Raw genomic sequence first — 14,216 nt, forward strand, 5'->3', positions numbered from 1 at the left:
CTTCTCGTGTCATCTCTCGATAATAAATAAACAAATCATCGCATTCGTGATTTCATGGAAAAACCGACTTTACGCACTTCTGTTTTTTGACATTTAGTAAATATCGGTAAAACTTTGCGCAGATGTCCAATGGAAAAGTCAGACGCTCAGCATCCCCACCGTTTAACACAAAGTTTCCCTCTTTTATCACTTCATTATCTTAAATGCTGGAAATCCCATCTTTATCCCGCTCCGTCTGACACTTACAAATAAATTCTGGATGGTTTTCCTTCCAGATCGTCTTTGAAAATACAGTTTGTTTACACAGAGCCAAGTACTCCAACCCCAGACGACATGTTTCCCATTAGAATAAAGGCTGCGACAGAATTATTCACAACCAGGGAATGATTTCAGCTCCAACCCTGAAAGTGAAGTGAATACATCAGCTTAAAATCAACCTTTTTTTTTTTTTTTTAACTGACTTTTCCACAAACAAAACAAGCAGAAATCTGAAGACAAAAGACAAACAGAGTAAAAAATAATGATCTTCTCTGTGACTTCATACCATCATACCATATCATATCAATATTGTTCTATTATACACTTGAAACATACATATAATCACGGAAAAAATTCTTAGACCACCCCTGGTTTTCTTCAATTTCTTGTTCATTTTAATGCCTGGTCCAACTAAAGGTCCATTTGTTTGGACAAATATAATGAGAACAACAAAAATAGCTCATAGTAGTTTAATTTCAGAGCTGATATCTATCCATTTAACATGTTTTCTGGATAAAAACCAAATAAATCAATATCTATGGCATTGTACTGACAAAAACAGTGCTTTTATTCATTCCATGTTTTCTTTTCTGTCTGTTTTAGTCACATGATACACACAGGAATTAATACTTGATTGCATAACCATTGTTTTGGATGACTTTCGATGGTCTAATAATTTTTTCCTCGACTGTACATATTTCGAGCGCTGGCCCCAAATTTTCAAAGGTCAGTTCTAAACAGTTGTGTGTTTTCGATAGATTTTAAGAAAATATGGGCATATGTTGTATTTGGCATCTTTGTTAAACACCCTATGAAATTTTACTGTTTGACTTTGTCAGAAATGTTTTAAAAATCAAATCAAAATCCAAATGTTATCACCTGAAGCTGAGATGTAACTTCAACATATATTAGAATAAGTATTATTATTATTATTATTATTATTATTAAAAGTTTATTTAGGCGGGACAGTGGACATTAATGAACACATTTACACATTCCATTTCAGTATACACATGTAAATATACCAGAGTTAGTGTCAGTGCTAATTTTCATCTGCAGTCCCACTTAATAAATAAAAAACAGTGATCTGTCCAGTTCAAAGCAGTTCAGTGGAATAAGTGCAGTACAGTAAGTGTAATGTATAAAACAGTCACAGACTGAACTGAGCCATGACTTGAAGGTTTTATTTTGACATTAACTGTCACTAGTCACTTTTTCATTGACCCTCAAATTGTGCAAATATAAACATGCGCATTAAAATTGCCCTAATGGAAAAATGACAATTTTGCCAAAACTCTCCTTTTTTGATTATAAGTTTTTGTGCTGGTAAGAGGTGGTTTTTCAGGTGTAGTGCAACTGGTGTGTCACCCAAAACTGCAATGGAAAGACCTTTTTCTGCAATTAGAGTCACGTGAATTGTTTGAATTGCGTGTTTGTTTGTTTGTTTGTTTGTTAGCAAGATAACTCAAAAAGCTATGGACAGATTTTCATGAAATTTTCAGGAAATGTTGATACTGGCACAAGGAACAACTGATTAAATTTTGATGGTGCTCGGGGGGCCATCTGTTTTGGCAGAGGTCTGCGCTCTCCGAGTGCTTTTCTCGTTGGTAAATGTAAAGATTGTTTTGTAAATTTACTTTTTTTACACTAAAACAAAGACAAACTTTGTCTGTATGTGGCACCCTGAACTAAACTGATTTTAACGTCCTAGAGTGTTAACAGTGGTGTAGTGGTCCCTGGAGAAGAGGGTCTACACTCAATTTTTGCCTTTTTATTATTTTTTTAAGCAGTCCAGAAAACATCTTGTTTTAGAAACAGTGACATTTAAGACTACTGTATTTAGTTCACCCAAAAATCCATCCAGTATTTGCTCCCTTTTATAAAATTTTCATGACTTGATCAGCAGCAGTTTGTAGGTTTTACTGAACACACAAGTATACTGTATGAATGGAGGATTCAGTATGACGAAAAGGTAGGATAACATTAGCCTTTCATAGCGTTAGCCTTTCATAACATTAGCCTTTCATACCGTTAGCCTTTCATAATGTTAGCCTTTCATACTGTTAGCCTTTCATAATGTTAGTCTTTCATAACATTAGCCTTTCAAAACGTTAGCCTTTAATAATGATAGCCTTTTATAACGTTAGCCTTTCATAATGTTAGCCTTTTATAATGATAGCCTTTTATAACGTTAGCCTTTTATAAAGTTAACCTTTCATAATGTTAGCCTTTCATAATGATAGCCTTTCATAACGTTAGCCTTTCATAATGTTAGCCTTTCACAATGATAGCCTTTCATAACATTAGCCTTTCATAATGATAGCCTTTCATAACATTAGCCTTTCAAAATGTTAGCCTTTCAAAATGTTAGCCTTTTATAATGATAGCCTTCTATAACGTTAGCTTTTCATAATGTTAGCCTTTCATAACGTTAGCCTTTCAAAATGTTAGCCTTTCATAACATTAGCCTTTCATAACATTAGCCTTTCATAACATTAGCCTATTGACACAGTTTAACTATTGGGACAAAACCTCTTCTCTAAATGTGCAGTCATGTGTCCAGTTGTTTAAAACAGTGACTCATTCTGAAACCACCTTAAAACTGACCTCAGAATTCTGTCTTCCATCAAAGCAGGTTCTCTCCATATGTGTCACTCACTTGTAAGACGTTTATTCTGCCTTTCTCGTTCACATTTCCAATAATCGCGCATCTTTCAAAGAAATGTGCATTGACCTGTCAATCAGCTGGGGTGGCACTGACACCTGAGGAAGTGTCCAATCAGGTTCCAGAGGAGGACAGAGCCAGTTAGCAATATTTTCCTGGCATGACCCGCCCTACTCTGCCTCTGATTGGCTCATCAGTCCTCATGCCTAAAGTTAACCAATCTAATCAGTGAAGGCAGCGAGTACTAGCCAATTAGAGGCAGAGGAGGGCGGGTCAAGGCTGGGCAGTTTGGCTGCAGATATTTTATATATAGATACTAGTGAATGGTGCGAATCAGGGGGATTTAGGAGTGGGTATACGCAATACTGACTGAAAAATAAGTAGGTATACTTCCTATACTGCCATCTACCCTGGACTACACCACTGATTGATCACATTGATCAACAACAAATGTATTGTTTCAGTTTTTGGAGCTGATTTAGGATAATTTTGGTGCTGAATCCAAAAATCACATTCATTTTGCTCAATCAGATCAACTTTCTGAACTATGCTACATATTGGCTTTTGAACATTTTTGCTTACATTTATGGGCATTTTCACATCATATGATACAAAATTCTTTCATATTTCTTGCAATAAACGAGTTATGAAGATTTTACTTTTGCCAATTTATGATTAATGTTTTTTTTTTAATATTACAGGTGAATGAAATGGCTTCGACTGGAAGATCTTGCAAAAATAAGCCTGACGTATTCTGCTACATCTGCAGTGAATACACCATTGTACCTAACAGGAATCCTGTTAGAAAATGATTTTTTTTTTCTCTTAAAACTTATTTTGGGTGAGAAGTATATTAAAAATCAACTGATAAAGTCACAAAAAATGTCATCAATTTTGTGAGAAGATCAAATTTTTCAAAATCAAATTAGCAAAAAACCTGACCTGATTGAAAAAAACCAGATGTCATTTTTGGATTTAGCGGTGCAAAATGGTCCTGATTCAGTTGAGAAACCTAGACAACTTGCAAAAAACATTTTTTTGTAACCCAGTGTGATATCGTCAATGTAGTTTTTGTATTTCACAAATTCATCCCATGGGTCTAGATTGGACCCTTTGGCGGGCTGGTTTTTGTCCATGAGCCACATGTTTGACCCCTGTGTTCTAAAACCTCCACAGTCTGTATCTGCTGGGTCCATGATGTTGAATGTGTTTGATGTGTGTGATGTCTCAAACAGAAATACTCTGCATGTTTGTGCATCTTTTTATACACCTTTCCCCATAATTCAGCCTGACATATCTGGTATATTTGGAAACTCTGGGACCCTCATCGGTGTTAAAAATAAAGTCCTGTGCACTGTAAAAAATGACTGTAGAATTAACACCAAAAAGTTGTAAAATTGCAACATAAAAAAAACCTGTAAGTGACAATAGAATAGAATAGAATAGAACTTTATTGTCATTGTACATTGTACAACGAAATTAAAAAGTGCGATTCTAAAAGGTACAATCCCTGACATAAAAAAAACACACATACACAATCACACTTGCATAATAAATAGATAAAGAAAGTAAAAACACACAGACACGATCACACTACCGTAAAATAGATTAAAAAAAAAATAATAATAAAAGAAAATCAAAATAAAAACACACAGACAGTCACATCCTATTGCACTATCTTTTAGCAGCATTCAGTGCATTAACTGCAGTGGGGTAGAAGCTATTTTTCAGTCTGTTTGTTCTGGCTTTAATGCTTCTATACTGTCTTCCTGATGGCAGCAGCTCAAACAGGCAGTGACCCGGATGAAAGTGGTCCTTGATAATGTCAATGCAAAGTTGTTTATTTGAAAAGATTTTTGTGTTAACGATTAAATCAAATATAGCTGCAGTTTTTACAGGAAGAGTATGTGAACAAAAGCAGATTTGGATGTAGAAATGATGGATTTCTATTGTTTTTAGAAAATAAAACTGTAAATTGAAAAATGTGGTGCCGTTTAAACTGCAAAGACCATAATGTTGAAGTAACAGCATATTTACTTTTATTTATTTATTTATTTATTTAAAAAAGTTATTATAAAAAAGCTAACATTTACAATTTAACATTATAAACTTGTAAATGAATGGGTTGGTAGAGTTGGCAGAGCGGCTCGTCCAATAACCAGAGGGTTGGTGGTTCCAGTCCTGGCTCTGACTGTCCATATGTCCATGGCCTGGTGGTTCTGGAAAGAGCTGTGGACACCATGAAAGTGGAGAAAATGAGCTGAAGAAGTGCAGAACATTTACCATTTAAACCCACTGTTAAATCTACATATTTAAAATGCTAAATCTACATGTTTAAACTGTTCAATCTACATATTTATATATATTATATTTATAATGTCGTATGTCTTATGTATGTGATGTATGTGCTTGCATTGTCTCTTATCTTTCTTTCGAAAGATTTGTGTTGGGCGCATGCGCACGCAGCGACCGGCAGTGAGCGAAAGCGTGCTACAAAACAAATCTACCCACGGGTACAAATCACAAGTCACCTTATATTTAAAATGTTAAATCTACATGTTTAAACAGTTAAATCTACATGTTACTCTGTAAATATGCTCACAGCTGTTTGTGTTTTGTACAGTATTATTCTGCTAACCACAGCTGCAGTTGTTTTTGTTTTTGTTTTGTTTTGTTTTGTTTTGTTTTGTCGTAAAAACAACAGGATTTTTTTTTTTTTTTACAGTGTGATTTTTTTTTCAGTGATCATTTATAATGGTGGATCCCTGCTCTGTAAATAATATCAATCTATTTCCCTGATTTCGAAACTATCAGGAAACGTTATATCCATAATAATTAAGTATCATCTTGCACTGGTGGCTCGCGCACCTTTCCTCCATCCAGGACCAGGTGAGTCATCTGTGGAGGAGGAGTCTGAGGTAAAAGCAGGAGGCCAGCATGGCTGCCTCTCCTTATTATCCTCCTACAATGTTTGCATCAATCAATAGTGTGTAGTTGACATTTGTCATATTAGTAGGATTTGCTGCTTTTCAAATGCGCACGTTTTGCAGCCAAGCTTTAAATAGTCTGTTGACCGCAGAATATTTGGTGGAGTGTGTGACAGGGAGAGTGAGGAGCTGCCAAGAAGTGCGTGCGGTTTGAGGAGTGCGCGTGCGTGTAGTGGAAGTGTGTGCGCATGTGTGTGAAAGAGTGTGTTTCTGTGTGTTGGACAGGAGCGGAGGGTGGCTGGGGGGGGGGGGGGGGGGGGCATTAGTGAATGGCTGTGCTATTGCATCCTCCCAGGGGACCTCTAAAAACACACACACAGTCCTGTTACGCACACACACCACCTTAAACCCGCCTCCTCCATCCCCTAAAAACTCCCATCTCGTTGCCATACCTCTAGATCCTCGCGCCGCCCCTCAGCTAAAGCCTGCGCGCACACTCTCTCTCCGGCAGACGCGCCGACAGAGCGGTGGAGTGGAGGAGCGGAGCCGAGCCGTGCGTATTTACGCCCGCATGTGAGGCGGTGGAGAGCCCGGCTGACAGGACAGAGGAGACAGGACAGGGGACCGGACCCGGGACCCGGCGGCCAGGCAAGCGGCCCAGAAACCCCAGAACAGGAGGAAGAACCGGCGCGTTCATCTGGCCTTTACTGGACTGGCTCTCCACGCGCTCTGCGCACAAGGAAAACAAACAAGAAGAAGGCTCCGATTGAGTTTGGACCGTATTTTTAGCATCCTTCTTTTCCTCCCCTCTCCCCGTCCCCCTTCCCTTTTTGGCTGTGGAGTGGAGGAGAGAGAGAGAGAGAGAGACAGAGAGAGGGGGAGGGAGGGGAGACCCGGGCGGACGGACCGTGAAGCTGCGCCCCAGCCACCCCGGCCCCGGTGGATGTCCACTGGATGCGGGATGATGGATTAACTGCCTCCTCCGGGACCTCCGCCGCTGCTTCTTTCTGACTTCCCCAGACCCCCCCATCCCACCCCAATCCCAACCCTAACCCCACACCCCCCCACCCACCACCACCCTTGTCCTCCTCCGGATTACTTCAGCTCTCACAGACCCTCTCCTGACTCCCTCTCGAGATGTCCAAGGAATATGTTTTGCGGTGCGTCCTGATGCTCTGCTTTGCGCTCCTCTCGGCCAACGCGAGTAACTGGCTGTAAGTTGGACTCCACTTTTCTAAACTTTTTTTTTTTTTTTAATATGTAATTTTATTTGTGGATTTTCAATAGCATCACACGGATGCATCATACAGTCTGTGCATTTCTAGTGTCTTTTTGAACACAAGCCCCCCCCCCCCCAACTTTAATATAAACATATAAATATATCTACCAAAATGAACAGGAGGCATAGAGCATTCATACAAAGTCTACATGTGAAAACGTAGCAAAAGCTAAAATAAATACATAAAATAAAATTGAAGAGATAAAAAAATATACATATATAAAAAAAAAAAAGACAGAAATAAAATCTGTACTATACCTACAGTTCTCCAGGTGATGAGTGATGATTTGGTGTTACAGTCCTGGTATATTGCTCATTCTATAAGTTGGTGTGAATTTTAGAAAAGGCTGCCACACTGTAAAAAATGACTGTAGAGTTAACACCAAAAAGTTGTAAAATTACAACATAAAAAAACTGTAAGTGACAATACAATGCAAAGTTTTTATTTGAAAAGATTTTTGTGTTAACGATTGAATCAAATATAGCTGTAGTTTTTACAGGAAGAGTATGTGAACAAAAGCAGATTTGTATGTAGAAATGAAGGATTTCTATTGTTTTTAGAAAATAAAACTGTAAATTGAAAAACAATGTGGTGCCGTTTAAACTGCAAAGACCATAATGCTGAAATAATGGCATATTTGATTTTTTATACATGTGTAAAAGTTATAAAAAAGTAAACATTTAACAATGTACCATTTTAAATTTGTAAATGAATGGGTTGGTAGAGTTGGTAGAGCGGCTCGTCCAATAACCAAAGGGTTGTTGGTTCCAATCCTGGCTCTAACTGTCCATATGTCCAAGTGTCCATGGAAGACACTGAACCCTAAACTGGTCCCAGTTGGACCTGGTGGATTTGGAAAGAGCTGTGGACACCATGAAGGAGGAGAAAATGAGCTAAAGAAGTGCAGAACATTTACCATTTAAATCCACTGTTAAATCTACAGGTTTAAACTGTTCAATCTACATGTTTAAACTGTTAAATCTACATGTTTAAACTGTTCAATCTACATGTTTAAACTGTTAAATCTACATGTTTAAAATGTTAAATCTACATGTTTAAACTGTTAAATCTACATGTTTAAACTGTTAAATCTACATGTTTAAAATGTTAAATCTACATGTTTAAACTGTTAAATCTACATGTTTAAAATGTTAAATCTACAGGTTTAAACTGTTAAATCTACATGTTTAAACTGTTAAATCTACACATTTAAACTGTTAAATCTACAGGTTTAAACTGTTAAATCTACAGGTTTAAACTGTTAAATCTACATGTTTAAACTGTTAAATCTACATGTTTAAACTGTTAAATCTACATGTTTAAACTGTTAAATCTACAGGTTTAAACTGTTAAATCTACATGTTTAAACTGTTAAATCTACATGTTTAAACTGTTAAATCTACATGTTTAAACTGTTAAATCTACATGTTACTCCATAAATATGTTTACAGTTGGACGTGTTTTTTACAGTATTGTTCTGCTAACCACAGCTGCCAGTTTTTTTTTCCGTAAAAACAACAGGATTATTTTTACAGTGCATGCTTTATAGAATGTTGCAGTTGATCCTGTTAACGTACATCTCATCTTCTCCACATGTAAAAACCTCATAATGTCTGTAATCCATCATGTGTGGGAGGGGATTCCTGTTTCCACCTCAAAAATAGAAGATGTTGTGCAAGTAGAGAAGCAAATGCAATAACATTTAAATAATATTTAAAAATATAAATGTTTGGGGGAATCACTCCAAAAAGTGCTGTCAGGGCTGAAGGTGGAAAGTTAATGTCATAAATTTTTGAAAATGTAGTGAATATAGAAGTCCAGTAGTTATGAAGATCAGGACATTCCAAACAGTGTCACTTTTCTAAACTTTCACCTTCCACATCTCCACTTTTACAGTTCACCTGCGCCTCTTCTCCTTCTCCTTCTCCTTCTCCTTCTTTCTTCCTCCTGCTCATCTTCCTCCTCTGACCCCCCCAGGTTAATGGTTAACCATCACATATACACACTCTCCCCCAGACTTAATAACTCACCAACGCAGCTTCACCCCCACCCACACAGACCCACAAGTGAAAACGCACATGGTTCTTTTATGCAGAAAGGTTTTAGATTCCTTCTGACATTGTATCTTTGCGAGTAAAAACTCACCTTTTATTTGAGAATTGGTTTTATTTAATGGCAGGTGGGAATGTGTCAGTAAGTTTTACGCACAAACTGAAGGAAAAAAGGTCAAAAAGTCGGTTCCACATGCATGAAGTAGGGTTTGGTATCAGTAGAGAGTGGAGAATTGAGACGGTAAATGCTCCTTTTAGTGTAAATAGAAAGACAAATAATAGCAATAAATACACATCTTGTCTTTTAAAAGGAAACTAAAGATTTACATTTCTGAAAACTGACTTAAACACTCTTAATTTTGTAGTTTTAGGTGCTTAAACTATATCCTTTTGAGACCCAGCGATTCATTTTTGTCCTCTGTAGGGGACAAAAGTTTGACAGTTTTACTTAAAAAAATCTTGTCCATTGCAAAGGACATTCCATTAATAAATAAATAAATAAAAAAACAAAAGTAATTTAAAAATGTATGTGAAAAAAACGTTGCACTATGCAGTTTCCAATCAAAACAATTGTTTAATGTAAAAAAAAAAAAAAAAAAAAGCTAAAATTTTCACTTTCCTGGGTCTCTGGAGAATATAAACCTTTTTTCTATCAACTGCTAAGACTTGGTATCATGAAAATATGTTTTGCACTGAAACTTTATCTCCAAAACTTGTTCTTAAACAATACTTTTATTGACAGTTTTAGCAAAAAATAAAATATATTTCAGCTCACTTGCAGTTGCATGTCACTAAATAGAACCCACTTTGCTGCAACTTTAACTCCTGATATCACAAATACAAACGTATAAAAGCTGGATACGTTCTGCATGCACTGACACTGATGAGATTTATTAATGTGATATTGAAACAAGTGTTCAGAACGCAAACCTCCGCCAAGCACCCTGAACGGTGTGCATGTGCGGATCGACTCTTTCTGTTTAAATTCAACAGTTTCCAGGTTGTTCCATACAGCAGAAACAGTGGAAGCTGGTCCCAGTCATGTGTCTGTCCAATTAGATTCAATTCACATCAATATTAGTTGAGTTCTAATTTTAAATGTGTGGTAAATGGGATTTTCAGTGTTCAATGTAAATGTCCACAGAGTCCACATTCCACAGTGGATGTGGACAGTTTAGTTCCAGATACAAGAGATTGTTCTAAGTTACAGGTGGATCCAACTGGAGGAGAATCGGAGTCGTTTAGAATTTTTGATGAATTTTGGAAAATGTCTCAGTGATGACAGATGGAAAATTGTAGAGTGTGTGACCTTGCTGTGACCTTGAACTTTGGCCCTACTGGGACCAAATATATATATTATTTTTTCTTTTTTATTTAACTTGTCTTGTCCTCATCCTCACAGCAGAATGGTAGTCTGGCTCTTTTGGTGCTGAACACATTTTTCTTTGCCAAGAGTAACTTCATAAAGTATATGAAGCTCCACTTCCTATTCTACTGTGTTTATTATGAGTGTGTTGAACTACATTTAGATGCTGGACCTGACATGGGGGGGGGGGGGGGGGGGGGGGGGGGGGGGCAGAAAGAACAAGGTGGTGAAGACCCTCAACAAAATAACCATACAAACAGTAACAACCATGGTGATAATTAGAATGGAAACAATAACTACAACCAGAACTGAGTAAAACTGGGCAGAAGAGAGAGAAAAAAAACTAAACAGACAAACAAATAAAACTACAAAATACAATAAAATACATAAGACCTATTGAATGATGAATATAAGAAAAGAAAGCATGAACAGAATATTGTATACCATGTTCGCGCAAATAATACCAGTAGGGATGTAACGATTACTGGTATAACAATAAACCACGGTGAAATCACAGATGGTTAGTATTATCGTTTAAATTCTAATTCTCATGATAACTGTGTTTGATTACTGCACTTTTAGGGGAGAAAACGCCTGTGTAAAGATCTGCTTTTATGTCAAATATTTGGGTATTGTTTTAATTTATTACAATTTTAATTTTCTATACCTAATATTTGGAACCAATATTCACTTTTAAAGTCTTTGAAAAGGTTCGTTAAGCATCTGTGTGTTATTTATGCAATAAATTATATACGTTTTTCAAATCAGATGTTATATTTTTTTGTGTGTTTTCTGTCCTTTTGTGTTTTTATAGTAGATTAAAGTGAAAAAAATAATAGACAGATGATATAGATGAAGTTGTGCTGAAAAAACAGATCCAAACATGGGTATAGTAAACATTTGTTTCTATAGTATATAAAGGCCAAATCAAAAGGACTGAAAAACGGACAAAATAGGCTCAGACCACTAAGGGTTAATATTTGAATGTTTCTGCCACAGAAGGGACATTGGGACTATTTATTTATTTATTTATTTAAATACAACTTGGTTAAATTATTTCAGTGTGTGTATTAGCACTTTTTGAACATTTTGAGCACAATTTCAATAATACCGCCATAATAATGATAACCGTGATAATTTTGGTCACAATAACCATGATATGAAATTTTCATATGGTTACATCCCTAGTAACAAATAATACCAGTAACAAATCCTTGGCCCAAAATTTAATGGGTTGGTCCCTGGGCCTAGGCCTATTTGTGGGTACAATTTGGGAAAGATGGTTGGAAGAGTTTTCCCCTGAAGTTGCTAACAAACAAACAAACAAACAAACACACAAACACACAAAGCAAAGTGATCACAATACCTCCTGGTGGAGGTAATGCCAAGATATTTTCTGGTATTTGTTGGTGTTTGTGCCATAAAAACACTGAAGTTTGGCATCCAGATAGAGGTCAACACAAGGACAGACTCTGATCGTGTTAAAAGTTCAATAATGTGCAGTTTTAAGATGTATAAAAGTGGAATAAGTTTGTTAAAAGTGTGTGTCATGACATGGCTGTGAATGAATGAATGAGCAGGTTTGAGTGGCTGATCTCAGGTGATCGAACGCAGCTTCGACTCCCTTTACCTCGTGTCGTCGTGCTGTTTTTGGAGCTGAACTGCCTCGGTCCCTGCAGTGGTGCACCTCTTCCTCGCTGGTCGTTTGTGTTTTCCTGCTCAGCCTGTGGGAGGTGGTTAGGTGGGTTTTTTACATTCCTCTGCAGGCTCCGCTCCATTTTCTGCTGCCATTCATTTCTCATACCTTCAGCGAATTTTACAAGCGGCGCTGATCATTTACTGTCGTCTCTGACAGAAACGAGCCAGACGCACACAACAGGGTGAAGCTTCTCTCACATGGAACCGTCTAGTCATGACAAAAGCCCTGCTTTTCTCTGTGTGCGTTCACTGGTTTTAACCCTTTAACCCCTGACGTGTCTGTGCTGAGCGTTCTGAATGTGGGATTATTGGAAATATTCATGAACAATTCAACCGTTTGCTCAATAGGAGCGATTTCAGAACATGCTGATAGAATAGACTTTGTTCTTTCTATAGACATCTGAGCATGCTCATTGCACCCCCCCCCCCCCAGCTGTGGAATGGGGGGTTGAAACCTGGAGCAATGAATGAGACCGACTCACTGTAAGAATAGACAGTTTGAGCTTTTCTTTATGTTTTTTTGTTTTTACTATTTGCCAGTGTTAAGGTGATTTTCCTATATTTATTATTTATTTTACTGTGTTTTTACTGAGTTTTGATCATGTAACTGCTTCACGGAGGTCAAAAAGCAGCTGATTTAGAAAAAAAAAAAAGAGCCCAAAACAAAAACTGCAGAGCCAAAATTCAAATCCATGTTGTTCAGTGTGTTAAACATCTTACATCTCTTATTAATCGACATTCTCATTCATTTGTTTATTTCAAGCATTTATAGTATACAAGCAAATTCAACCCCCCCCCCCCAAAAAAATAAAAAAAATAAAAAAGTCATTCATTTATACTCGAAAAGGAGTGGGAAGAAGAAAAACTTATTTAATCCCACCCCCATTCTCATCATCAAATAACTGAACATAATAAGGTTTTAAATCCTCACTCCTGTCTTTTGACTTCAAACCAAAACAATGAACAAAATAGAACAAAATAGGCCTAAAACCAAATTAGAATAAACTCATTTGACAGTATTTACATTACATAAACAAAATGTTTGTAAAAAAAAAACAAAAAAAAAGAAACAAAGTACATTCCTGGTGGTGTTACCATGGTAACAGTTAACTGTCAATTTACATGATAATAATTACAGACCAACAATGGTAAAAACAAAAAACTGCAATAGCACAAGTGGTAAAGAAGGCAAGGCAAGTTTATTTGTATCGGACATTTCAGCAACAAGGCATTCAAGGTGCTTCACACAGGACATTGAAATAAAAAGAAACACATTTAAAACATTATAAAAGAAACATGTAAAGGTGATTAAAAACAGCAAGTAAGAAAACAACACATAAAATCCAAAAAAAATAAAAACACACATATTAAAGTAAGAGTTGCAGTGCAGAGTTTCAAAGAGAATATAAAATGTAAAAAGTCAAAATCCTTTTAGTCAAAGCGCGGCAGTGAACAGGTGAGTCTTTAACCTGGACTGAAAAGAACTCAGACTCTCAGCAGACCTGATTTTTTCTGGTAGTTTGTTCCAGATCTACGGAGCATAGAAACTGAACGCTGATTCTCCATGTTTAGTTCTGACATTGGGAAACAGAGCAGACCTGCACCAGATGACCTGAGTGGTCTGGATGGTTCATACTGGACTAGAAGGTCTCTGATGTGTTTTGGGCCTAAACTATTCAGCGCTTTATTCGCTAGTAAGAGAATTTGAAAGTCTATTCTCTGAGAGACAGGGAGCCAGTGTAGAGACCTGAGAACCGCAATAATTACAGACCAGCAATCGTAAGAAAAAAACAAAAAACTGCAATAGCATAATGGTAAAGGGCGGCACATCCCAGCGATGGTACACTCTCATAAACAGAGGTACCAGCTTGTACTTAAAGGGTCCAAATGCTTGTCTCTGGGGGTGTACTTTTTCAGAGACATTTCTGTACCCTTTGGAAATGGTCCATTTTTGTACCTTAAGTACTTTAC

General features: G+C 37.0%; 1 protein-coding gene across 1 annotated transcript in view; it reads left to right on the plus strand.

Moving 5' to 3' along the window:
• The first annotated feature begins 6,523 nt into the window (after positions 1-6,523).
• LOC115420243 (protein Wnt-4a) overlaps positions 6,524-14,216 on the plus strand; it is a 76,522-nt gene continuing 68,829 nt past the window's right edge. The window contains exon 1 of the mRNA XM_030135510.1: positions 6,524-7,064. Coding sequence (XP_029991370.1) covers positions 6,988-7,064 — 77 coding nt within the window. The 5' untranslated portion in view covers positions 6,524-6,987. The remainder of the gene's footprint in view (positions 7,065-14,216) is intronic.

This window comes from Sphaeramia orbicularis, chromosome 5, assembly GCF_902148855.1.
Source record: "Sphaeramia orbicularis chromosome 5, fSphaOr1.1, whole genome shotgun sequence".
Lineage (NCBI taxonomy): Eukaryota > Metazoa > Chordata > Actinopteri > Kurtiformes > Apogonidae > Sphaeramia > Sphaeramia orbicularis.